The sequence below is a fragment of the Oryx dammah genome, unplaced genomic scaffold (genome assembly GCF_014754425.2).
Source record: "Oryx dammah isolate SB20612 unplaced genomic scaffold, SCBI_Odam_1.1 HiC_scaffold_26, whole genome shotgun sequence".
Lineage (NCBI taxonomy): Eukaryota > Metazoa > Chordata > Mammalia > Artiodactyla > Bovidae > Oryx > Oryx dammah.
This window is the reverse complement of record NW_024070210.1, coordinates 93028009-93053759: the sequence shown is the minus strand read 5'-3', so window position 1 is coordinate 93053759 and position 25751 is coordinate 93028009. Positions and strand designations below refer to the sequence as shown.

Sequence of the window (25751 nt, the reverse complement as noted above, 5' to 3'; positions counted from 1 at the left end):
ATGAACCATAACAACAGGACAAGATGCTTAACATCAGTCTTTAGGGAAATGCAATTTAAAGCTACAGTGAGATACCATTTCATGCTAGGATAGCCATAATCAAAAAGAATTGTTTGCAAGAATGTAGAGAGATTGGAACCCTCATACATTTGTTGGATGCAAAATGGTGGAGCTATTTTGTAAAATAGTCTGGAAGCTCCTCAAAAAATTAAATACAAAGTTACCATTTGGTTCAGCAATTCCACCACTAGGTATATCCCCAAGAAAATTGAAAACCCATGTCCACATAAAAACCTTCACACAAATGTTCACTGAAGTGCTGTTATTCATTAGAGCAGAAAGTAGAAACAACTCAAATGTCCATCTAGTGATGAATGAATAAACAGTCATCTGTAGAATGAAGCATTCTTCAGCTATAAAATAAATATGAGCAAATCAGATTTAATAATATATAAAAAGAACTATATGAATCACAACCAAGTGGGGTTTATCCGAGGTTTGCAAGGCTGGCTCAGCATTTGAAAGTCAAATTAAATGTGCTCCATCACATCAACAGTCTAGATAAGAAAAATCATGTGATTATATCAATAAATGCAGAAAAAGCATTTTGACAAAATCCAGCACCTATTTATGATAAAAACTCTTAGGAAAGTTGGAATATAGGGAAACATCCTTAACTTGAGAAAGACTGTTAACAGAAAACCCTACAGCTAACATCAGACTTCTTGGTGAGAAGCTTACAACTTTCCTACTAAGATTAGGGGCAAGGCAAAGATATTCCCTCTAGCCACGCCATTTCAACTTTATAGTGGAAATTTTAGCTAATGCAATAAAAGAAATAAAGGAAATAAAAGCTATTGAGTTTGGAAAGGAAGATAAAAACTATCTTTGTTTGCAGATGATAAGATTGACAGTATAGAAAACCTGAAAGAATAATAAAAGAATCCTGGAACTAATAAGCCATTAGAGAAAACTTGCAGCATACAAGGTTAACATATAAGTCAGCAGCTTTCCTATGTACCAGCAATGAACAACTAAACACTATTTACCTTAGCACCCCTCAAAATGAAATGTTTAGGTATCAGGTCAGTCGCTCAGTCGTGTCTGACTCTTTGTGACCCCATGGACTGCACCACCCCAGGCTTTCCTGTCCATCACCAGCTTCCGGAGCTTGCTCAAACCCATGTCCATCGAGTCGGTGATGCCATCCAACCATCTTATCCTCTGTCATCCCCTTCTCCTGCCTTCAGTCTTTCCCAGCATCAGGGTCTTTTCCAGTGAGTCAGTTCTTCTCATCACGTGGCCAAAATATTGGAGTTTAAGCTTCAGCATCAGTTCTTCTAATGAATATTTAGGACTGATTTCTTTTTAGGATGGACTGGTTGGGTCTCCTTGTAGTCCAAGGGATTCTCAAGAGTCTTCTCCAACACCACGGTTCAAAAGCATCAATTCTTTGGTGCTCAGCTTTCTTTATGGTCCACCTCTCATGTCCATGCACGACTACTGGAAAAAACATAGCTTTGACTAGACAGACCTTTGTCAGCAAAGTAATGTCTCTTCTTTTTAATATGATGTCTAGGTTGGTCATAGCTTTATGTTTAGGTATAAATTTAGCAAAATATATACAAGATTTATATGAGGAAAATCACAAAAGTCTGATGAATGAAATCAAAGAACTAAATAAACTGATAGTCCATATTCATGGATAGGAAGATTCAATATTGTCAAGGTAGTTCTTCCCAACTTGATCTATAGATACAATGCAGTCCTACTCAAAATCCCTGAAAGTTATTTTGTGGATATCAACAACCAGGTTCTAAAGTTTACAGGGAGAAGCAAAAGATCTAAATAGCCAACACAATATTGAAGGAGTACAAAGTTGGAGGAATGATGCTACCTGACTTCAAACTTAATGTAAAGCTGCAATAATCAAGACAGTGTGGCACTGGTGAAAAAAATGGGCGAATAGATCAGCGGGAAAGGACCGAGAGCACAGACATATACCCTTGTAGATACAGTCACATGAACTTTGACAAAGGAGCAAACCACCACAGTGGAGCAAAGATGGTCTTTTCAACACATGGTGCTGGGACAACTGGACATCCACATACAGGCGGTGCGTCTAGACACAGACTTTGCGTGCTTCACAGAAGTGGGCTCAGATGGATCAGCAGCTGCTGCTGATGCTAAGTCGCTTCAGTCGTGTCCGACTCTGTGCGACCCCATAGGCGGCAGCCCACCAGGTTCCGCCATCTCTGGGATTCTCCAGGCAAGAGTGCTAGAGTTGGGTTGCCATTTCCTTTTCCAATGCATGAAAGTGAAAAGTGAAAGGGAAGTTGCTCAGTTGTATCTGACTCTTCACGACCCCATGGACTACAGCCTACCAGGCTCCTCCATCCATGGGAGTTTCCAGGCAAGAGTACTGGAGTGGGGTGCCATTGCCTTCTCCGCAAATGGATCAGATGTGCGTGTAAAATGCAAAACTGTAAAACTCTGAGAAGATGATAAAGGAGAAAACCTAGATGAACTTGAGTATGGCAAAGGCTTTTAAGACACAGCACCAATGTCATGATCCATGAAAGAAAGCATTGGTAAGCTGGTAAAAATGAATTTAATTTTAAATTCATTAAATATAAAAGTTTCTGCTCAACAATAGACATTGTAAATAGAATGAGAAGACAAGTCACAGACTGGGAGAAAGTATCTGCAAAAGACATACCTGATAAAGGAATGTTATCAAAGATACATAAAGAACTCTTCAAGCCCAACAATCAGAAAACAACCTGAATAATAAAGGGCGAAAGACATTAGATGACACCTCACCAGGGAAGATACACAGATGGCAAATACACATAGGAAAAGGTGCTCCACATGAGATGTCATCAGGGAAATGAAAAATAAAACAACAGAACACCCCTACACACCTACCAGAATGGCCAGAATCTGAACACCGACAACACCAAATGTTGCCAAAGATGTGGAATGCCAAGAACTCTTGTTTGTGGAAACGCAAAATTGTGCAGCCACTTTGGAAGACAGTTTCTTGCAAAACTAAACATTCTCACCATTTGTTGTTGTTCAGTTGCTAAGTCATGTCCAACACTCTGTGACCCCATGGACTGCAGCATGCCAGGCTTCCCTGTCCTTCACCATCTCCTAGCGTTTGCTCAAACTCATGTCCGTTGAGTTGGTGATGCCATAGAAACCATCTCATCCTCTGTTGTCCGCTTGTCCTCCTGCCCTCAATCTTTCCCAGCACCAGGGCCTTTCCCAATGAATCCGCTCTTTGCATCAGGTGGCCAAAGTATTGGAGCTTCAGCGTCAGTCCTTCCAATGAATATTCAGGACTGATTTCCTTTAGGATGACTCGTTTGATCTCCTTGCAGTCCAAGGGACTCTCAAGAGTCTTCTCCAACACCACAGTTCAAAAGCATCAATTCTTTGGCTCTCAGCCTTCTTTATGGTCCAACTCTCACATCCATACATGACTCCTGGAAACGTATGTCTAGCTTTGACTATCCAGACCTTTGTTGGCAAAGTGATGTCTTTGCTTTTTAATATGCTATCTAGGTTTGTCATAGCTTTTCTTCCAAGGAGTAAGTGTCTTTTAATTTCATGGCTGCAGTTACCATCTGTGGTGATTTTGGAGCCCAATAAAATAAAATAAATTCTTACCATATCATCCAGCAATTGTGCTCCTTCTGTTTACCCAGTGGAGTGAAGGCTCTGTTCACACAGAACGCTACACAGGGATGTATATAGAAGCTTTTTTCTTAATAACCACAACTTGGAAGCAACCATGATGTTAAGTTGGTAAATGGATATATGAACCTTGGTACATCCAAGCAGAATATTATTCAGCACTAAAAAGAAATAAATGATCAAGCCATGAAAAGTCTCAGAGGAACTTTACATGCATATTATGATGTGAAAAGTGCTTATCTAAAAAATCTACATACTATATGACTCCATGTATATGATATTCTGGAGAAGGCAGAACTGTGGAGACAGTAAAAATATCAGGAAGATGAGTATGGGAGCACAGAGGACTTTTTAGGACAGTAGGAATACTCTGTGAGATACCACAATGGTAGATAAGTGTCATGATGTGTTTGTCCAAAGCCATAGAATGTATAGAAACAAGAGTGAACTTTAATGTTACTGTGAACTTTGGGTGGTTGTCAGTATAGGTTATTTTGTGGATATGAACTCGGGTGATTGTCAATATGAAAGTGAAAGTCACTCAGTCGTGTCCAGCTCTTTGCGACCCCATGGATAGACAGTCCATGGAATTCTCCAGGCCAGAGTACTGGAGTGGGTAGCCTTTCCCTTCTCCAGGGGATCTTCCCAACCCAGAGACTGAGCCCAGGTCTCCCACATTGCGGGCAGGTTCTTTACCAGCTGAGCCACCACAGCAGCCCAAGAATACTGGAGTGGGGAGCCTATCCCTTCTCCAGCGGATCTTCCCAACCCAGGAATTGAAGCGGGGTCTCCTGCATTGCAGGCGGATTCTTTACCAACTGAGCTACCAGGGAAGCCTGATTGTCAATATAGGTTCATCAATTAGAGTGAATGTTCCACGCAGTGGGGGGGATGGTGATACTGTGAGAGGCCTGGGGCGTGTCTGGGGGCAGGGGATATGTGGGAAATCTCAGTACCTTCCCCTCAGTTTTGCTGTGAACCTAAAACAGTAGTCTTCAAAAACAAAGAATGAAGTATTGCTACAGATTTACAGCATGGGTGGACCTCAAGACTTTGCTGAATGAAAGAAGCTAGACACAAAGGGCCACATACATTGCTGTGATTCCGCTTGTATGAAATGTCTAGCACAGGCACATCCATAGAGACAGAAAGTGACTTGTGGTTGCCTAGGGCTGGCAGGGTTGAGGGGTTTGGGGAGTGATGCTCATGGTGTGAGTTTCTTTTTGGCCAGGACTGAAATCTTCTAAGACTGATTGTGGCGATGGTTGCACAATGCTGTGAGTGTACTAAAAACCACTGGACTGTTTTTAGTCAACTGAAAGAGTCAAACGTATGTAAATTGTATTGCATTAAAGCTCTTGTTAAAGAAAAGTTCCCTTGCTCTGCCTGGCTTGGAGAGGTCCTTAGAAAACTGTGAAATACAATTAAATGGTATTTAGCAGATAAAATGCACATAGAAGGTACTCCAAACACACATGAGATGTCTAAACACTATTCATTTTTCAGATTTTTTTTTTGAAGCATCCATTGTGTACAAACAGGCAGAATAGGGTCACTTTGGGAGATGGGAGCTCAAACAAACTAATAACATTTACTCGAAAAAAGCTCACTGCTGTGAGGTTAAAGCTTTTACTCACGGGTTTAAAATTCTGTCCTTCATTTACGTTTGGGGTATTCATCTCTCTTTGTGAGTACATAGGTATCTCCCCATATTTAGCCCCCATCCTCCTAAATCCGCCTCATGTATTCATGTCTCTATTCCACCATCAGTCCACTGCAGGCTTCCAGCATCACTTGCTAGATTACTGTGGTGGTGTCTGATTGGTTTCCCCACTCCTTTGGTTGCTTCAGTTCTTTATCAGATGAATCTTTTCAAAATTCTGATTAGTTTAAAACCTTCTGGTGGTTTCTGAATACTCTGAGGATGAAACCAAACTCCTCTGGGGACTCATAGGCTCTGCATAGTCCAGTCGTTATGCATCTCCTGTTTCATCGTGGGCCCATTCCCTATTGCTGTATCTTTCAGCTGCACTCACCCCCTTTCATTTCAGCGTTCTGTCCTACCCAGGATGTTTGCACTGTGTTGATCCTGTTTCCTCTTCTTTATCGAGTGAGACTCTGCTCTGTCTTCAGATGGTGGTGGTTGTTGGTTTAGTTGCTAAGTCATGTCCGATTCTTGCGACGCCATGGACTGTGGCCTGCCAGGCTCCTCTGTCCATGGGATTTCCCAGGCAAGACTACTGGAGTGGGTTGCCATTTCTTTCTCCAGGGGATCTTCCCAACTCAGGGATTGAACCTGGGTCTCCTGCATTGCAGGCTGGTTCTTTCCTGACTGAGTCACCGTGGCAGCTCACTCTTTTCAGGAAATCCTTCTCTGACATCCCCATCTGAACCTAATAACCCAGTTACAAGCTCTCAGTGACATTGTGTCTCCTCCCATATTTGAATGAATTACTTAGTGCCCAGCACTGAATTTTTGTAACTGATGAGGGTTGATTGTATTCTATTTCCTGTATGTTTTAGTTCTCCTAGAGGTAACAAGTAAGGTATGAATTAGATTCATGGTAGATAGGATTATAGATGATTGGCTAGACTGCCAACCTGGAGGTCAAATTTGGTATTTGTCTTAGTGGAAAATTCTCTATTACAATCAGATGGTACAAATTCTTCCTGCCCTATATGTGACCTGCTGAATTATGTGTGCCTGCGTGCCAAGTTGCTCAGTTGTGTCTGACTCTGTGTGACCCCCATGGACTGTAGCCCGCCAGGCTTCTCTGTCCCTGGGATTCCCCAGGCAAGAATACTGGAGTGGGTGGCTGTGCCCTCGTCCAGGAGATCTTCCCAAAACAGGGATCGAACCCAAGTCTCTTAGACCTCCTGCACTGACAGACAAGTCCTTTACCATTAGCACCACCTGGGAAGCTCCTACTAAGTTAAAAGGCTAGCAATTCTAGTTAATTAAATGCCACCACAGTAAACTAGAAGATATCCAGAAAAGGGTAGAGGGTATTTTTCAATGAATGAATGAAGAGAGGAAGAATAGCTTGTGTATTAAAATGATTGTGTGTGGCTTAAATTTTTGCTCATAGTTTATAAAATTCTGAAGTCTGTACATATAGATTTCTTAAGTTTAAGAAGTTAAACTCAAAATTTAAGAAGTTATTAGTATTTTGAGACAAGTTTAAATGACTAATATTAATGGCAGTGAAGGGAAAATGAAAGACATATTTTTAGAGCATATCTCAAAAAAGAGAGATGATTCCTTTATGAAGTGGCTCTTCACTCCAGGAGCTATGTTTCTGTACAGGCTAAAGGATTTAGATGATGTCTTGGAGAGCTAACCCTAACTTGTGTCAGGAGGCAGATGTCTGGCATATGCATTAGCTATCCATGACTGTGCAACAGATTACTCTTAAACCTGGTGAGTTAGAACAGCAAATAGTTATCTGCATTTTGTGTGTGTCGGGCTGCATTTGGGAGCATGTGGGATGTCATTTCCCTCACCAGAGGATGGAACCTGTGCCCCTTGTAGTGTAAGTACCGACTTTTTACCACTGGACTGCCAGAAACGGCCTTATCTCACAACTTTTGGGAGTCGGGAATCTGCAGAGCTTCCTGGGTCCCCTGATTCTGGGTCCCTGTGGTCCTCTTAGGATTCTAGCAGGGCAGACCCTCTTCCAAGCACACAGGTTGTTTCGACGGCATTCACCTAGTCCTCCTGTGCTTTGGCCAGAGGCTTCCCTTGCCCTCCGGGCCCTCCCTAGGGCAGCTAGCCTGGCACTAGCTTCCATCAGAGTGAATGAGCCAGAAAGGGCATGTACAGTGGAAACCAGTCTTGTAACCTGTTCTCAGAAATGACGGCCTGAAGTTTGCTGTATTTTATTCATTAGAATCAAGTTACTAAATCCATCTTGTGTTCAGTGAGGGGAAGGATTACACAGATGGATGAATTCAAGAAGGTGAAGATCACTGGGGGGCCCCTTAGACGCTGCCTTCTCCAGGGTATGTGCATAGCCTTTTGAAACTGACCCCAGAAAGGGTACTTTGGAGGGGGAGGATAGATTTTGTTACTGTCAGAAACCGAGTTGGGACTTAGATGATGATTTGGTCTAAATGATTATGGTACCAAGATGATTTATGCTTTGATTTTGGGGAATTGTGAGCCATTTTAAACTAAGCTGTACATTCCTCTACCATATTAAATAATATTATATGGATTTTTAGGTTTTCTTTTTAGGTAAGCCCTAAAAGCTAACTTGATAGCTTCTTTGCTATGTGAATTTTGCTGGCGTGGGGTTGTGCAGACATGCACAGGCTTTGAAAGATTCTCTCTGGTGCCAGAACATCTCACTGTTTAAAGGAGTTGCTTTTCCAAAAGAATACTGCTGAGTAGATTTCATGTTAATCTCTGCAAAATACATTTGAATATATTTGAAAATAAGTCTATTTTATAAACTTCAGTTCTTTAGTTTTTTAGGACAACTGTGCAAAATTTAAGATGGTAGATTCTCTTTGGGGATTGAGGAAGGAAATTCAGCTGGAGCTGTTATGAAGGTCAGGAAACGGAGAGGGAATCTTGGCAAGAAATGGAAAGGGGAGTTTGCAAATTGCAGTTGAGCAAGTAGTTATGAATGGGGCTGCTATTTTGTTTCCCAAGAAAAGTTCCTGAAATATGATATTCCTTTTTTAAGGAAAAGAGAAAAATGCATACAAATCTTTTGCCGTGCTTACTTTTTCTGTCTTACCTCTGAAAATAAACAAAGCAAAAAAGCCTTGCCTCTGTGATGGGCTTGTTTAGAAATATTATCTTCAAAGAGCTCTTTCTGTGAGCTAAGCTGTTCTTTGTATTAGCGAGTCTGGGACAGTTTTGTGTGTGCCCTGGAAAGGAAACAAAACACGGGTGTGATTCCTTTTGTGTCAGTGCTTACAACTCAGATACCAAAAGGACACCTCATGGATTAGATCAAGCCTCTAGTGCTGGCCTTACCTAGTCGTGAGCTGGAGAATCAGCTCTGAAAGGAGAAATGTTGCAACTGTTGAAGCAAGAGAGAGCCTTGAGTAGGCGCTTGCTTCACTCTTGAGTATTTATGATTACATACTTTAAGAAAGCAAGCTCCGAAGGTTGGTGATGGGCAGGAGAGCCTGGCGTGATGCAGCCCAAGGGGTCACAAAGAGTCAGACACGGCTGAGTGACTGAACTGAACTGACTTTAAGAAAAAGAATCTTTGGACTAGAGATGCTTTAGAGAATCCCCTGGACTTCCTCTGCACTTTTGGACCTTACTTTCTTTATTCCTAAGGATGCTGTCCATGACTGTGTTCATAAGCAAAGCTAATAGGAACTTGGAATTGGGAGGGCAGGATCTTTCTTGGTAATCAGCTTATTAAGAGACATATTGCTGCTCTATACAGAATGTTAATGAAATTTTAAGGAATTCTTAATTGTATTTTCAAACCATAAATAGCTTTTATGTTTCTATGGTAATTCTTCCTTCCTCCTTCATCCTCCTCATTCTCTCCCTGGCTTTACCCTCACCTCCACTGTCCAGGGGGACAAGATGAAGTTGCTCCATGCAGTGGTTGGCAGGCTAGTGGGATGGGAGCTGGGGGCAGGAGCAGCTGCATTGAGAGTAGGGGCCCTTTTCAGGGTCTGTCTTCTAGGAGGGGAGGGCCTGCCTCTGAGGACTGATCTGTCTGGGGCTGCTTTCTAACCAGCTGACCTCAGAAGTCAGGCTGGAGAGACTCAGGACCTTTCTGGTAGGCCAGGACTGGTCCCACCAAGGCACATCCTAGAGGTAGAGAGAGGGAGTAACCTGTGAGAAGAAGGGGGTCGTCAGGGGTAGCCTGGGAGACACTGAGGCTCAGTAGGATGTCTCCGTGGAAGCTCCCTCCCTGGAGAAGGAAATGGCCAGCCACTCCAGTATCCTTGCCGGGAAGATCCCACGGACCGAGGAGCCGTGGTCTTTGTGGCCACGGGATCACAGAGAGTCGGGCACGACTGAGCGATTGATACACACGCGTGGAAGCTCCCTGGTGGCTCAGACGGTAACGAATCTGCTTGCAACGCAGGAGACACGGGTTCTATCCCTGGGTCGGGAGGGTCCTCTGAAGAAGGAAATGGCAACCCACTCCAGTGTTCTTGTCTGGAGAAGTCCGTGGACAGAGGATCCTGGCGGGCCACAGTCCGTGGGGTCACAAAGAGTCGGCCACAACAGAGCAACCAACACCGGAATGGAACCGGAGGAGTCAGGGTAAAGGCAACCCTGCCTACCAGGGTGTGGAGCTGGCGCTGGAGCCTCGGGGGCTGAGGTTCAGCTGGGCGGTGTCCAGGAAATGTGGAGCTGGAGTTGGAGGCACAGACTTTAAGGTTGTAAAGGGAGAAGCCGAAGGCTTTGACATGTGACTGGATTTAGGGATCAGAGGGGCTTGGAGGTCAAATGCCTTGGGGCAGATGTAGGCTTATCTGACTCAGCAGGATGCATTGTGTGGTTGCTATCAGCCAAGCCCAGGGTTGGGACCTAGAGCTGGGAGACTTTTTTGCTTTTAATTTCACATCTTTTGTGTTCTAGCCTTAGGTATATCTTGGAAAGGTGCCAGTCAGGTGTGATCTGACAAATGAAAGGATACTTTCTCAGAGCACGGGTATTTTTTAAATACAAATAATCAATATGAATCTTCTCCAGACAAGGGGAAGTTTAGCAACTGACATCTGATCCCAGAGTTCACATTTGGTTCTCAGGCTTTTGAAGTTGGAAAGCTGGGAGGTATCTGGAATTCTCCATGGTCTCAAACATTCCTTACTGCAGGGGTTATCACACGGAGTGTCCAGTCACCAGGCATGGTGCCCGGAGCACTCAGTTTACACAGGGTTATCCCCATTTTATAGATGGAGAAACTGAGCCCTGGAAGAACTTAAGTAATTTTTCTAAGGTCGTGATCAGCTGGCGACATAAGCTGTATTCCAGTTCAGATCTGTCTGACTTCAAAACCTGTGTGCTTAAAAAAACGAACACTGTCTCATGTCTTTATTTCTTAATGTGTTTTGATCGTGTCTTCACTGCAAGTTCAAAACTTTGGTTTGTGTGATCTTGGTTTCTAGGTTCTATGTGGACTGACTTTGTTCTCACTCTCGATCACTTCTCACTATCTGAGTTTGGGTAGAATTATCAAAGTATAGCCATTGTCTCTGTGTTTTCCTTTCTCTTTCTCTTCTTTTCCCTTTTCTGTTGGTGGCTTGCTTGTTTTAGCTGTGACTACTGCTAGTCCTCTGTTCTGGGAAGAATTGACCTAGTGGTCTCCACCCCTTCGTCCTTTACTTTTCTCTGTCTCTCTTCTATCAGTCTTCTTAAAGTCTTAGTAGGAATTTACACTTTTCGATGGTGTAGATTTTATTCTCACTCAGGATAGTTTGAAGCATCTTTCTTCTTGGTTATGTCTGGATTCTACATTCAACTCATCAGTCGTCGTCTTGGTTCTGCCACTGTTTTGACTGGTTTGAAAGAATGCTTTGCTTTTTTTGTTGAGACATCAAAAGGTATGAAGAGCCAACACCACTGAGGTCTCTTCTTCCTGTATGAACCTCCCCACCCGAGGCTGCCTCATGCTGTGACGCTCAAAAGTCAGAGAACAGTGTCATCATTCAAGAGACAGAGGGACTCCAAGCAAGGCCCGTGGGGGCCAAATAACTGCACAAGCTTGTTACAGAATGATTTTTTTTTTCTTCTTGCATTTCTAAGACAGTCTTCCATTGCCTTTTGGGTCTGAACACTTTTGTTTTCTTCCAAGAGTGCAAATCCTGATTTTGTATACAGGGACCCTGAGGTGCAGAGAAGTTTGTCAACTCCCTATTCTATGGTAGAATTAATGGCAGATTTGAGATTAGTATAAAGATCTCCTGGCTGTTGACAACTCTTTTCTCCCATGATTCTAAGTCATGTTAATCAGAAAAAGTATTCATTGAAAGTTCAGTGGTGAAATACATGGAAATAAAAATGAATATTAAACTTGTTGTTTGGTAAATTCAGGTTTTTTTTAGTGAAACATTGAATTCTTAGTATGGGGGAATTAGCTGTGTGTATATTTTTGTCATATATCTTTCATTTTTGCTAAGAAACTTGAACCTGTTTAGGTGCTAGAATATGAATTCAAGAATTCACAGTTCTTGTCTATTTCCATACTCTCCTCTTTCAGTCTTGCTTGGCTTAAGTGTTGATTGATTTTTTTTTCCCTTCAAATAATTTGTAATATCTAGCTGTTCCTGCTTCTGGCATTTCACAGGGTGAAAGTGGAGGCAGCTCCATCATCTGAGTGAGAGAATGAGTTTGGACAGTGATTCTAAATTCAGTTACCACTTACATTGGGGTCACAGAGGTATGCGTGTAAATTCAGGCTTCTGAGGTTTGCTCCAGGCCCTGTAAATCCATCCGTGGAGTCTGCATTTTAACAAACCACTCAGGTTTGGAAAAGACTCTGAAAAAGAATATATATATGTGTGTGTGTGTGTGTGTGTGTGTGTGTGTGTGTGTGTGTGTATGGAATCACTTTGCTGTACACCTGAAGCACTGTAAATCAACTATTCTTCAATAAATAAACAAATAATTTACACAACAGATTAAGAAAACCAAATCACTCAAGTAAGGTTGATGTGCACTGAGGTTCCAGGATTACGCTCTGATCTCTGGCCAAAGCAGCTCCAGCTTTCCCAGCCCTGCCCAGATGTAAAGAACATGGACATCCTTTCCTCTGATCAGATGGGAAGAGGAAGTGTATTGGGGGTTGTCATCTGCTGATGTGAGACGGTTGGGAGAATAGTGGAGTAAAAACAGCTGCTATAGAGAAAGTGATCGTGCATCAGCCAGGGTTGGAGAGAAAGCCTGGGCAGTTTTGAGGAGCCAACTGAAGTTCTCCATTTTCCCCAGAGAACCAATCAGCGTGTTACTGGGAAGTTTTCCAAGATGAGAGAAAATGGACGGGGTAACTAGGCTCAAGGACTGGCATGTTGGTTCTGAGCAAGGCATAGAAAGAGGGACCTCAGGGTCCATGTGAGCATCATTGACATTGGGTGGCCTTGAGGTCCCAGCTCATCAGGGAGGCTCATGAAGGCAGCATGGGTAAAACGGAGGGCAGTTAGCAAGAGTCACAGAACCATCTCTGATGAGAATGAAGAAAGTGAGAGTGTCAGTCCCTCCGATCTGTCCAGCTCTTTGCGACCCCGAGGACTGTAGCCCGCCAGGCTCCTCTGTCCATAGGATTCTCTGGGCAGGAACACTGGAGTAGGCAGCCATTTCCTTCTCCAGGGGATCTTCCCGACCCAGGGATCGAACCCACGTGCCTTGTATCTCCTGTGCTGGCAGGTTGTTTTTTTACCACTAGCGCCACCCTTGGAAGAAAAGCTATGACCAACCTAGACAGCATATTCAGAAGCAGAGACATTACTTTGCCAACAAAGGTCCATCTAGTCAAAGCTATGGATTTTCCAGTGGTCATGTATGGATGTGAGAGTTGGATCATAAAGAGGATGAGTGGCTTAGGATTGATGCTTTTGAACTGTGGTGTTGGAGAAGACTCTTGAGTGGTCCCTTGGACTGCAAGGAGATCAAAGCAGTCAATCCTAAAGAAAATAAGTCCTGAAATATTAATTGGAAGGACTGAAGCAGAAACTCCAATACTTTGGCCACCTGATGCAAAGAACTGACTCATTGGTAGAGACCCTGATGCTGGGAAAGACTGAAGGCAGGAGGAGAAGGGGACAACAGAGGATGAGATGGTTGGATGGCATCACTGACTCGATGGACATGAGTTTGAGCAAGCTCCAGGAGTTGGTGATGGACAGGGAAACTCGCCAGTCCATGGGGTCGCAAAGAGTTGGACACGACTGAGCCACTGAACTGAACTGAGTACCACCTGGGGAATGAAAGGCAGAACCTAAAAGAATCAGGAAGTGGAGAAGTAGGTAAACAGAAAGCCACAACCAGAGGTTTGGAAGTCCACCTCTTAAAGGTGGAGTGTTTCTGGGTAGTGATAAGCTCCAAGGTGTGGTGGGGCTTGTGTGCAGTGTAAGTAGAATGGCGGTGAAATACTTAGGTAGAGGAGGAAGTCTCTGAACTGTGGCTTTGGGTGTTCCCAAGATCATCCACCTTCTTAAAGCCTCCAAGCAGAGGTGGCTGTGGGAGGTACACAGTGATGGTATCAAGAAAGGAAAGTCCTGGATTAGGAGGGAGAAGAGTTGAGGAATGAGGTTGGGGGAGAGGTCTTATAAACAGAGATGATGGACATGGCCTGGAAGCAGGTTCAGCAGGAATGGTAATGAATGACCCTCCCTTTCTCAGTCCTGCGAGTTAAGGAAATTTGGGGAACCGCCGTCTGCTGTCCATGGGGTCACAAAGAGTGGGACACGGCTTAGTGACTGAAGAACAGCAACATCCCTGGTTTATGAGAAGTGGTACTGTGAAGGCAAAGCCACGTGGTCATTAAGACAAGTAGTGGGGAAGGTGTAAACAGAAAGTTGAGGCTATAGGAGAATTAACGTTTTTATAACAGGTTGAGAGTTCCAGAGAACTGGAGTAAAGGAGTATGTATAAATTAGACTAAAATAGATTGGGGGTGTGCATAAAGAGGACTGCTTAGAAGAACTCAGACAAATGACTCACCTGAAGCCTTTCGTCGGGGGAGTCCTTCCCTCCTGGGGTTTGCCTTGGGTCCTGGTCCAGCTCCAGTTGCCCTCATCAGATTGACAGTTGATGGTGACTAAGCAGCAGTGCTTTGCCAACTAGCCGGAAACTCCTCGAGGAAGATGTTCTTGCTCTCAATAGCCCCCCAGGCACAGGATGAGGTGAGGTTGGTGTACCTGCGTGAATGATGCAGTGATTTCAGGAGTCCCACCTTGGGTTTCTTCTCCAGTGTGATTTGGCCTGGAGGAGCCTTGTGAGGGGCACCAGTTCTCTGTGTTAAATAGTTCTTGGTGATAATTGATTTGCATTTCTGAATTGTATGGGTCCCCTTGGGAAACACCCATCAGTTGACTGTGCCTGGGTATTTTTTCGTGAAAACGGTGGTTCCCCAGTGGCGACACTTGTGTTTGATCTGTTCATGTGCCGCACCTCTTCACAGTTCTGCATTCTCTGGGGTGGGGTGCTGCTCACCTTTCTGTCTCCTGAGGTGGTTTGTGTAGTGGCCGCTGTGTTCACGAGGTGATGGGATGGGAGTTTTAAAGGCCTCTGTGCAGATAGAGCTCTCCAGCCCTGATGATGCAGTCTGCACCAACAGATTGAAATAGACCTTTTGTGGATCAGCACTGCCTACCATCCAAAACACACCAGCAAGGCAGACTTGAGGATGAATTAGCAAAGGTTCAGCAAACATGAATGATAAATGGGCCTGCTTAGAAGTCCAGCGGCTACATCAGACAAAATAAATTCATTCGTGTCGTGTGGAGCTGTGTGTTGGCTTTGAGACTCAGATAGATGATAAATAAGGGGTAGATGGAGTGTTATTTTCTTGTTTGTGATGTGCCTCCCAGGCTGGATACAGACAGAACAAAGGGGACATGGGCTCAGAGGCTGGCAGGGGTGGGATGGGTTGGAGAAGGTCAGGGTTTCTAGTTCCCACATTAAAAAATCAATGGAAACAGGTGAAAGTAACTTTAACATATTTAACCCAACTATATCTAAAATATCATTTCAATATACAATCAGTGTACAAAGTATTAATAAAATATATCACTATCTTTCTTCTCCCCAACATCTCAGTTCAGACTAGCTCCATGGCATATGTTCCGTAGACACGTGGCCCTGGGGCCACCACATTAGACAGGACAAGCTCTGTATACTTGGTGCTTCAGTCCTTGGAGGGAGGTCAGTGTGTGGGGGCGGGGGGGTCCTGAAGGAACTTCTGACCATGACAAGTGAAGACAGGAAAGGGTGCAAAGGTGTGCTGTGTACAATGGAAGCAAAGGAAAGCTTTAGCAATGGAGGATTCCCCAATGAAGTGAACTTGACATTTTCTCCCTTGGTTTCCTTCCTGCATTCCCATTTTAAAAATTGAAGTATAGTTGGTGTACAATATTATCTGAGTTACAGGTGTACTATATAGTGAGTCACAGTTGTAAAAGGTTATATACTCTATGCTTATAAAATATTGCCTGTATTCCCTATGGTGTACAATCATCCTTGTAACTTGTTTTATACACAATAGTTGGTGCTTCTTAATTGCCTTCCCCTAGCTTGCCTCTCTCCCCTTAATCACTAGTTTGTTCTCTTTATCTGCAAGTCTTTTTTTGTTAGATTCACTAGTTTGTTGTATATATATACACACACACACACACACATATATATATATATATATATATTTTTTTTCAGATTCCACGCATAAGTGATATTATGCAGTACTGGTCTTTCTCTGTCTGGCTTACTTCACCTCCACATTCCTCCGTTTTGTTGCAAACCCATATTCACATTTAGAGCAGCAATGAAGTTGTCAGGATACTTATAAGGATACTTGGTGGCATGCGACGAATTCTCCTTTTCTGGTGCTTTTAGCCCCGGTGCAGACTGAAGTGACTTAGCAGTAGCAGCAGCAGCAGCTGCCTCACCGTTTCCCAGAGTGAGCGGATAATATCACGACAGCTGTGAGGGGGAGAGCTGGTGGAGGAAGAAGGGTGATGTCCCAGCCCCTTGACTTCAGCCTCTGCTTCTTCCAGTCTCTTGCTTTGCCCATGATGTTAAGTAACCAAGATCGACACTGATAAGGTGGTGATTGGAAAGTCACCTGTTAGTCAACAGGCCTCTCTGTTGGCAGCAAATCCATGGTACTTTTGTCCTTGTCTCATACTTAATGAAGAACTTAATGATGGACTGTAACAAAATTGGCCACCTTATTTTTAGGGTTAAATTAAGACCTGTCCACAATGCTTAATATTACAAGGTGATGGAGGGAGGAGGTAGAGGTTAAAAGAAGTATGCAAGAGATAGTCCCAATACTGACATTTTAATACCTGGAGATAGAAACAAAGTCTCTACTGTTAAAAAGGCCAGGAAGGATGCTGTCTTTCTATCCAGGCCAACATTTTCTAAATTTTTTTTTAACAGGACAAGTCATTGTGTATAGCTGCAGAAGCAACAGAAAATAGCCTCTTAGTTATCAGAGCAGCATTAGCTAAATAAAATGAGCGGACTCAATGTTTAATTTGGCCTCAACTGAAAGTCATTTGTGGAGGTGACATGCTGACTTTGTTCTTCTCAGTGTATGAACGAGAGTCGATGGCTTTTCGTTAGTCCTGGTTCTCTTAGCACCTGAGTGACCTTGAGCAAAGCACACTCTCAATGTCTCAGGCTCCTTATTTGTGAAATGGGTCCCGGCTACCAGTCGCACCTACATCATAGTGTTACGATGGGAAAAGCAGGCTGAAAGTCAAGCACTGTATTGGTGTAAGTTATGAAGTGTTGAAACACGGAACAAAGTACCTGGTAAATGCCATTGTTTATTACAAAATATTTTCAAGGGTAGGAACAGCTGTGAATCAGGCATCCCAACTTAATTAGCCAAAGAATGTGTGCCTTCAGCTGCATTTTATTGATGCTGTTTGCAGATTTACTTCCTATCTAGCCTAAATATAGGTGGGATAAGTTTGTGTGGGGATGGATGATTATGTCTGGACAGCCTCACAGTGGAATCTACCTTCTGTAAATAGTATTCTCAGTACCACATACAGGCCCCTCTTTTATAGCAGTGGGAGACTAGGAAAGTGCTTTTTAAACCTGGAAATAAACATCTGGTGAATTATACTTTTTCACAATAAAGCATCCATTGAGGAAATACTGATGTTGGCAGAGCAAATCCAGTTTTTAAATATCATTCTTATGAGATATGACAACCCACTCCAGGATTCTTGCCTGAAGAATCCCACAGACAGAGGAGCCTGGGAGGCTACAGTCAATGGGGTCGAAAGACTCAGACAGGACTGAGCGACTAACACTTTCACTTTCTATAGGTAACTTGGGCAGCAGGGAAACCAGATTTCTTCAGGTCAGGTGCATATAAAAGGCTGCATGTTTCCTCCTGGCCACCTGGAGCAGTGTAGCAGGATGGTACCTTTTCTGAAATCAAGCTCATTTAGGCTCAGCTCCCCTACTGCCCTGAATCAGTACCAGTTCAGTCGCTCAGTCATGTCTGACTCTTTGTGACCCCATGGACTGCAGCACACCAGGCTTCCCTGTCCATCACTAACTCCTGGAGCTTACTCAGACTCAGGTCCATTGAGTCGGTGATGCCATCCAGCCATCTCATCCTCTGTCGTCCCCTCCTCCCGCCTTCAATTTTTCCCAGCATCAGGGTCTTTTCCAGTGAGTCAGTTCTTTGCATCAGGTGGCCAAAGTATTGGAGCTTCAGCTTCAGCCCTGTAGATAGTGATAGGTGGGCCCTTCTCTTCTCAGGCCCCTGCCTTAATATCCTCTTATGCCTGTCCCAATGCCTCTTCTCCACCTCAACCCCCACCCCCTACCTGCCAAGCGGAATTGAGGGGTTAGGCAGAAGACTCCAGATTGATAACTCCTTAGCCCCCCAGAAGCCTGCCAGAAGGAGCCACAGGATAGGCAAGGATCAAGGGAATAATAATAATAAAAGCTTTGGTGTTGTGGTTACTTAATTAAAGTACCTGGGAGCTGCAGTGTGAGGGGAGGGGAGACGCCTGCCTGACACTGGGATGTCAGGGTGCAAGTTCTTTGAGGGCAGAGGCCATCTCGTTGGTCATGGTTACTTATTTCGGCACTCTATTGGACACCTGGTTTCCAGCAGATTCTTGTTGAAGGTGTGGTGTTTAAGAGGACTTCCAGCTCCAATTCCAGATATTCCATTGGTTGGTTTCTTGCTTTAAAACCTAAATGTAAGCTTAGTTTAAAAGAAAGAAACTCCAGAGCGGAGCATGTAATTTCATGTGCTATGAAGGCTTCAGGGCGTTGCTTCAGCCAGGTGCCAACATGTCCTTGGTTGATAGGAATAATCTAGCCCAGCTGTCCTTACAGATGTGGGAGGGGCTGGTGTCAGCCTGGCTCTGGAAAGCCCCTCGGGTGGGGAGGGGTGGCTCCAGCACTAACTGGTCTCCCTCCATCTGCTTGATGCTTTCCTTCCCAGTTCTGAGCTCTGCACATTTGTTCCTTTCCAGAGTATTCTCCCATCTCCCCTGGTAGGCATCTCTTCTGCTCCACTCTGGGAAGCAGTGGATCCATGTATCAGGCATGTGCATGCAGGCTAAGTCGCTTCAGTAGGGTCTGACTCTGTGCAACCCCATAGATAGCAGCCCACCAGGCTCCTCTGTCCACAGGATTCTCCAGGCAAGAACACTGGAGTGGGTATAAAGTGCTCTTAATTTTTGTTTTAATATCTGTTTAGCTGTACTGAGTCTTAGTTGCGGCACGTGCAATCTTTAAGTGGTAGCATGTGGAATCTTAATTCCCTGACCAGTCGGTCGAACTTGGGTCCCCAGCATTGGGAGCGTGGAGTCTTAGCCACTGAACCACAAGGGAAGTCCTATGCTCTTAAATTTTTAAAAATTGTTTGGATCCCTGCCTTTCCTTTAGGTAAGGAAAGGTAACATGCTGCTGGTCAAAGGGACCAGAAAACTAATTTTCAGAGCCCAGTTCTCCAGATGATGGTGTTTCCTGTGTAAGTATCTTTTTGTGGAGTATTTTGAGCCCTTTTGATGTGTAAAAATTTATTAAATAAATACACACAGAGACATGTGCAACAAGACCCTGTCTACAACAAAACCCTATATGAAGTAGGTTTGAAATGCTTTTGCATTAGTGATAGGTTCTGATTCCCTGTGGTGTGGTAAGGAAAGAATACTTCTTCTGCTACAGCTTAGTTGCATTAAGGAGTAAACAAATCTTAGAGTCTTCCATGTAAGAAAGACTACCTCGGCTTCCTTTTTGTCCGACATCTTAGCGAGGCGGCAGTGGTTGCAGCTGCTCTCCGGGCTTCGCTATGCCGCCCAAGGACGACAAGAAGAAGAAAGATGCCGGAAAATCGGCCAAGAAAGACAAAGATCCAGTGAACAAATCTGGGGGCAAGGCCAAAAAGAAGAAGTGGTCCAAAGGCAAAGTTCGGGACAAGCTCAATAACCTAGTCTTGTTTGACAAAGCAACATATGACAAACTCTGTAAAGAAGTTCCCAACTATAAGCTTATAACTCCAGCTGTGGTCTCTGAGAGACTGAAGATTCGTGGTTCCCTGGCCAGAGCAGCCCTTCAGGAACTCCTTAGTAAAGGACTTATTAAACTGGTTTCAAAGCGCAGAGCTCAAGTGATTTACACCAGAAACACCAAGGGTGGAGATGCCCCAGCTGCTGGTGAAGATGCATGAACAGGTGAGCTGGTGAAGATGCATGAACAGGTCCCACCAGCTGTACATTTTGAAAAATAAAACTTTATTAAATCAAAAAAAAAAAAAAGACTACCTCGTATTAGTGTTTGCATTTGGTTAGTTCTTAAAGCCCTGAGTGGTGTCCTAGCGTTTGGAGTTTTTACAGAAATCGGTTCTTGGTGTAATACAAGCGCCCACTGGGGGTTGAATGCTTCCTCTGCCTTTGTGGTCAGAGGAGAAATGGGCAGAGTTGGGTGTCAGAGCAGCTCTGGGTGGACCCCTTAGCCCTGAGCGCCTCCCTGTCCTCTTCGGCTTCTGCTCAACCCTGGTCTTGACTCCAGTGAGGCAGCGGGTGTACACTGTCAAGCACCTTCTGTTCACTGTACCTTCTGAATTGGGCCATGCAGGAGGCTGATTGTTTCCATTTGTGTTTTAGATAACTAGCACACTTAAAGTACATTTTAACCTTGAATCTGTAAAATGTACCTTGAGTATGTTAAATATCATCTGGCTTCCCAGTTGGCTCAGTAGGTAAAGAATCCTCCTGCGATGCAGGAGACTGCCTGTATTGCAGGAGACTCAGGTTCAATCCCTGGCTGGGGAAGATCCCCTGAAGAAGGATATGGCAACCCACTCCAGTATTTTTGCCTGGGAAATCCCATGGACAGAGGAGCCTGGCAGGCTACAATCCATGGGGTTGCAAAGAGTCAGACACGACTGAGCGATTAAAGCACTACCAACCTTGAAAATCTTAATTTTGAGTTTCTCAAGCCTAAATGGGAAGATTTATCAATGATTCTTCCAGGATATACACTTTTTCTGGTTTTAAGCTTTGGTGGTATGATATTTTTATGAAAATTTGGCCCTTAATATTTATTATTATTATTTTGGCCACATCTCGAGGCATACAGGATCTTAATTCCCAGACCAAAGATCAAACTTGTACCGCCTGCACTGGGAACATGGAGCGTTAACCACTGGGCAGCCAGGGAAGTCTGGTCCCTAATATTTAGGCTCATCATTTTCTCCTCTCAAAAATCTAGACAAGGCCAAAGTAGCAATGGTTGCTACGGTAACTCTGGAGCAGTTGAGAATGTGTACTAATGCAAAGACCAATGTACTTGAAGGGCAGATTGCTTTTAAACACAGAGGAAGAATTAGCTTTGGAATAAAGACATTCTGCTTAATCTTCATGGAAAAAGTTGATAAGGACTAGAAATACAAAAGGTCTATACTTTGAATACTTTATCATGGGAGTTTTAAGCTATCTTTTAAATAAAATAAGTCTCATACGATTACATGTCCGTCCTATACAGGAGTAGTATCAGCTTAGATTCTGCTCAGGTCTATGAAGTGTAGATTTACAACGCAGCCCAATTTATCCCTCCATCCATAGGATTTTACCCGTAAAAGATCAGCTTACCTTAGTTATATTTCAGGCTTATATCAGTATTCTGTTTTACATTGAGATAAACTCATATTTTCCCCCTGTGGCTCAGTTTTCAGAATATTAGATGCTTCTGTTTATCTTTGGCTTAGTATTGCTGAACACCTATCAAATGATTAGGTGAAAATTTCCTAAATGAATATTTGCCAGTTATCTGAAATTTTGATGTATTACTGATCTTGATAGTACAGAAGAGTATTACAAGTCAGTTTGTTTGTTTGTTTGAACAGGCATTCCCCTTACTAGAATGAATGTTATCACAGCCTTAGAAGTGACACCCATTTAAAAGAAGCTAATGATATATATGAATATCATATAAAAGATGACTGAATTTAAACTTCCTCCAAAGTAATATGCTATTTTGCCACTGTAACCATTTACAAGCTCAGTTATAAGTGATAAGTGAGCTGTTCCCTTCTGTTCATTGTTTTCCCTTCTCGTACAGGTCTCAAGCATATTTTCTATCAGGCTACTAATCATTTAACCTGAAAGCTCTCTGGAATACAAGATGTTTAATTTTTTACTTAGGCACAAGGTTTTATCTTATTGAGTGCTTACTCCATACCAAACACTGTTCTAAGCACCATGAATACAGTGGTGCTATTTTTATTCACCATGCCCAAACCAGTAATGCTGAAGAAGCTGAAGTTGAACAGTTCTATGAAGATCTACAAGACCTTTTAGAACTAACAGCCAAAAAAGATGTCCTTTTCATTATAGGGGACTGGAATGCAAAAGTGGGAAGTCAAGAAACACCTGGAGTAACAGGCAAATTTGGCCTTGGAATATGGAATGCAGCAGGGCAAAGACTAATAGAGTTTTGCCAAGAAAATGCACTGGTCATAGCAAACACCCTCTTCCAACAACACAAGAGAAGACTCTACACATGGACATCACCAGATGGTCAACACCGAAATCAGATTGATTATATTCTTTGCAGCCAAAGATGGAGAAGCTCTATACAGTCAACAAAAACAAGACCAGGAGCTGACTGTGGCTCACATCATGAACTCTTTATTGCCAAATTCAGACTCAAATTGAAAGTAGGGAAAACTGCTAGACCATTCAGGTATGACCTAAATCAAATCCCTTATGATTATACAGTGGAAGTGAGAAATAGATTTAAGGGCCTAGATCTGATAGATAGTGCCTGATGAACTATGGAATGAGGTTCGTGACATTGTACAGGAGACAGGGATCAAGACCATGCCCATGGAAAAGAAATGCAAAAAAGCAAAATGGCTGTCTGGGGAGGCCTTACAAATAGCTATGAAAAGAAGAGAGGCGAAAAGCAAAGGAGAAAAGGAAAGATGTAAGCATCTGAATGCAGAGTTCCAAAGAATAGCAAGAAGAGATAAGAAAGGTTCTTCAGCGATCAGTGCAAAGAAATAGAGGAAAAGAACAGAATGGGAACGACTAGAGATCTCTTCAAGAAAATTAGAGATACCAAGGGAACATTTCATGCAAAGATGGGCTCCCTAAAGGACAGAAATGGTATGGACCTAACAGAAGCAGAAGATAATAAGAAGAGGTGGCAAGAATACACAGAACTGTACAAAAAAGATCTTCACGACCCAGATAATCATGATGATGTGATCAGTAATCTAGAGCCAGACATCTTGGAAAGTAAAGTCAAGTGGGCCTTAGAAAGCATCACTACAAACAAAGCTAGTGGATGTGATGGAATTCCAGTTGAGCTATTTCAAATCCTGGAAGATGATGCTGTGAAAGTGCTGCACTCAATATGCCAGCAAATTTGGAAAACTCAGCAGTGGCCGCAGGACTGGAAAAGGTCAGTTTTCATTCCAATCCCAAAGAAAGGCAATGCCAAAGAATGCTCAAACTACCGCACAATTGCACTCATCTCACATGCTAGTAAAGTAATGCTCAAAATTCTCCAAGCCAGGCTTCAGCAATACGTGAACCATGAACTCCCTGATGTTCAAGCTGGTTTTATAAAAGGCAGAGGAACCAGAGATCAAATTGCCAACATCTGCTAAATCATGGAAAAAGCAAGAGAGTTCCAGAAAAATATCTATTTCTGCTTTATTGACTATGCCAAAGCCTTTGACTGTGTGGATCACAAGAAACTGTGGAAAATTCTGAAAGAGATGGGAATACCAGACCACCTGACCTGCCTCTTGAGAAACCTGTATGCAGGTCAGGAAGCAACAGTTAGAACTGGACATGGAACAACAGACTGGTTCCATATAGGAAAAGGAGTACGTCAAGGCTGTATATTGTCACCTTGCTTATTTAACTTATATGCAGAGTACATCATGAGAAACACTGGGCTGGAAGAAGCACAAGCTGGAATCAAGATTGCTGGGAGAAATATCAATAACCTCAGATATGCAGATGACACCACCCTTATGGCAGAAAGTGAAGAGGAGCTAAAAAGCCTCTTGATGAAAGTGAAAGTGGAGAGTGAAAAAGTTGGCTTAAAGCTCAACATTCAGAAAACGAAGATCATGGTATCCAGTCCCATCACTTCATGGGAAATAGATGGGGAAACAGTGAAAACAGTGTCAGACTTTATTTTTGGGGGCTCCAAAATCACTGCAGATGGTGACTGCAGCCATGAAATTAAAAGACGCTTACTCCTTGGAAGGAAAGTTATGACCAACCTAGATAGTATATTCAAAAGCAGAGACATTACTTTGCCGACTAAGGTCCGTCTAGTCAAGGCTATGGTTTTTCCAGTGGTCATGTATGGATGTGAGAGTTGGACTGTGAAGAAAGCTGAGCGCCGAAGAATTGATGCTTTTGAACTGTGGTGTTGGAGAAGACTCTTGAGAGTCCCTTGGACTGCGAGGAGATCCAACCAGTCCATTCTGAAGGAGATCAGCCCTGGGATTTCTTTGGAAGGAATGATGCTAAAGCTGAAGCTCCAGTACTTTGGCCACCTCATGCGAAGAGTTGACTCATTGGAAAAGACTCTGATGCTGGGAGGGATTGGGGGCAGGAGGAGAAGGGGACGACAGAGGATGAGATGGCTGGATGGCATCACTGACTCGATGGACGTGAGTCTGAGTGAACTCCGGGAGATGGTGATGGACAGGGAGGGCTGGCGTGCTGCGATTCATGGTGTCGCAGAGTCGGACACAACTGAGCAACTGAACTGAACTGATGACTGGTGTGTGTGTGTGTTTATATTTAGTATTGTCAGTTGGAAGACAGGGCAGTTAGTTTCAATCTAAGACAAACGTTTAACTTTTTAATATTGATGCTGCTGCTGCTAAGTCACTTCAGTCATGCCTGACTCTGTGGCCCCATAGACAGCAGCCCACCAGGCTCCCCCGTCCCTGGGATTCTCCGTCCCTGGGATTCTCCAGGCAAGAACACTGGAGTGGGTTGCCATTTCCTTCTCCAATGCATGAAAGTGAAAAGTGAAAGTAAAGTCGCTCAGTCGTGTCCGACTCTTGGCGACCCCATGGACTGCAGCCTACCAGGCTCCTCTGTCTGTGGGATTTTCCAGGCAAGAGTACTGGAGTGGGGTGCCATTGCCTTCTCCTTAATAGTGATATCATGTATTAATTAGGGCTGTCTTTTATTTATGTACTCGTGTGTGGATCTGTTGTGCGTGGGCTGTTGTAGTGTTAGAATTGCTAGCCTCCACTGCATGACAGTCTCCCACCTCCCACTTCTCCATGCCCAGCTCCAGCCCTCCACCCAGCTTTGCATGTGGCACTCAGGCAAGGCAGTGCACCTTCTGTGAAGGAATCCCACATTCTTAAACTGAACTCTGTGTAAAGATTGCAGGCTAATTGAAGGGAAATTAGGTGAAAATCCTGATTTCCTCTTCTTTGTGAGTTTGGTTGAGTTAAGCCAAGAGATAAGGAAGCAACTTAGAATGGAAGTAGGGCGTTGAGTATATTTTTACAGTAATGAACATTATGTGTTTATATGTAGTGTATACCTGTGATGGCTGGAAACCTAACAGTGATCTTGACTGGAAAATGTATCCTTGATTCTCAGTAGCATTGCGCTCATTTAAAAACTACACGGGCCAGTGCCATTCTGGGAGCATATTCCTAAATCCAACAAAGTTGCCCGAGGTACCCAACTAACGTAATTGACTGTATAGTACTGTACTGTAATGGGTTTATAATACTTTTCACATAAATAATACATTAAAAAACACAACAAAGTAAGACTTTTTAAATTTTACAATACTGAGCCTTGAAAAGCACAGTAGTACAGTACAACTCGGAGAAGGCAATGGCACCCCACTCCAGCACTCTTGC

General features: G+C 43.5%; 2 protein-coding genes across 2 annotated transcripts in view; both read left to right on the top strand.

The window, feature by feature from the left end:
- Positions 1 to 25751, top strand: part of LOC120852603 (ras GTPase-activating-like protein IQGAP2) — a 309398-nt gene that overhangs the window by 51667 nt on the left and 231980 nt on the right. The window lies entirely within an intron of this gene.
- On the top strand, positions 19612 to 20057 carry LOC120852601 (40S ribosomal protein S25-like). Its single transcript, XM_040225932.1, has one exon. The coding sequence runs from the start codon at positions 19680 to 19682 to the stop codon at positions 20055 to 20057; it is 378 nt and encodes a 125-aa protein (XP_040081866.1). The 5' UTR covers positions 19612 to 19679.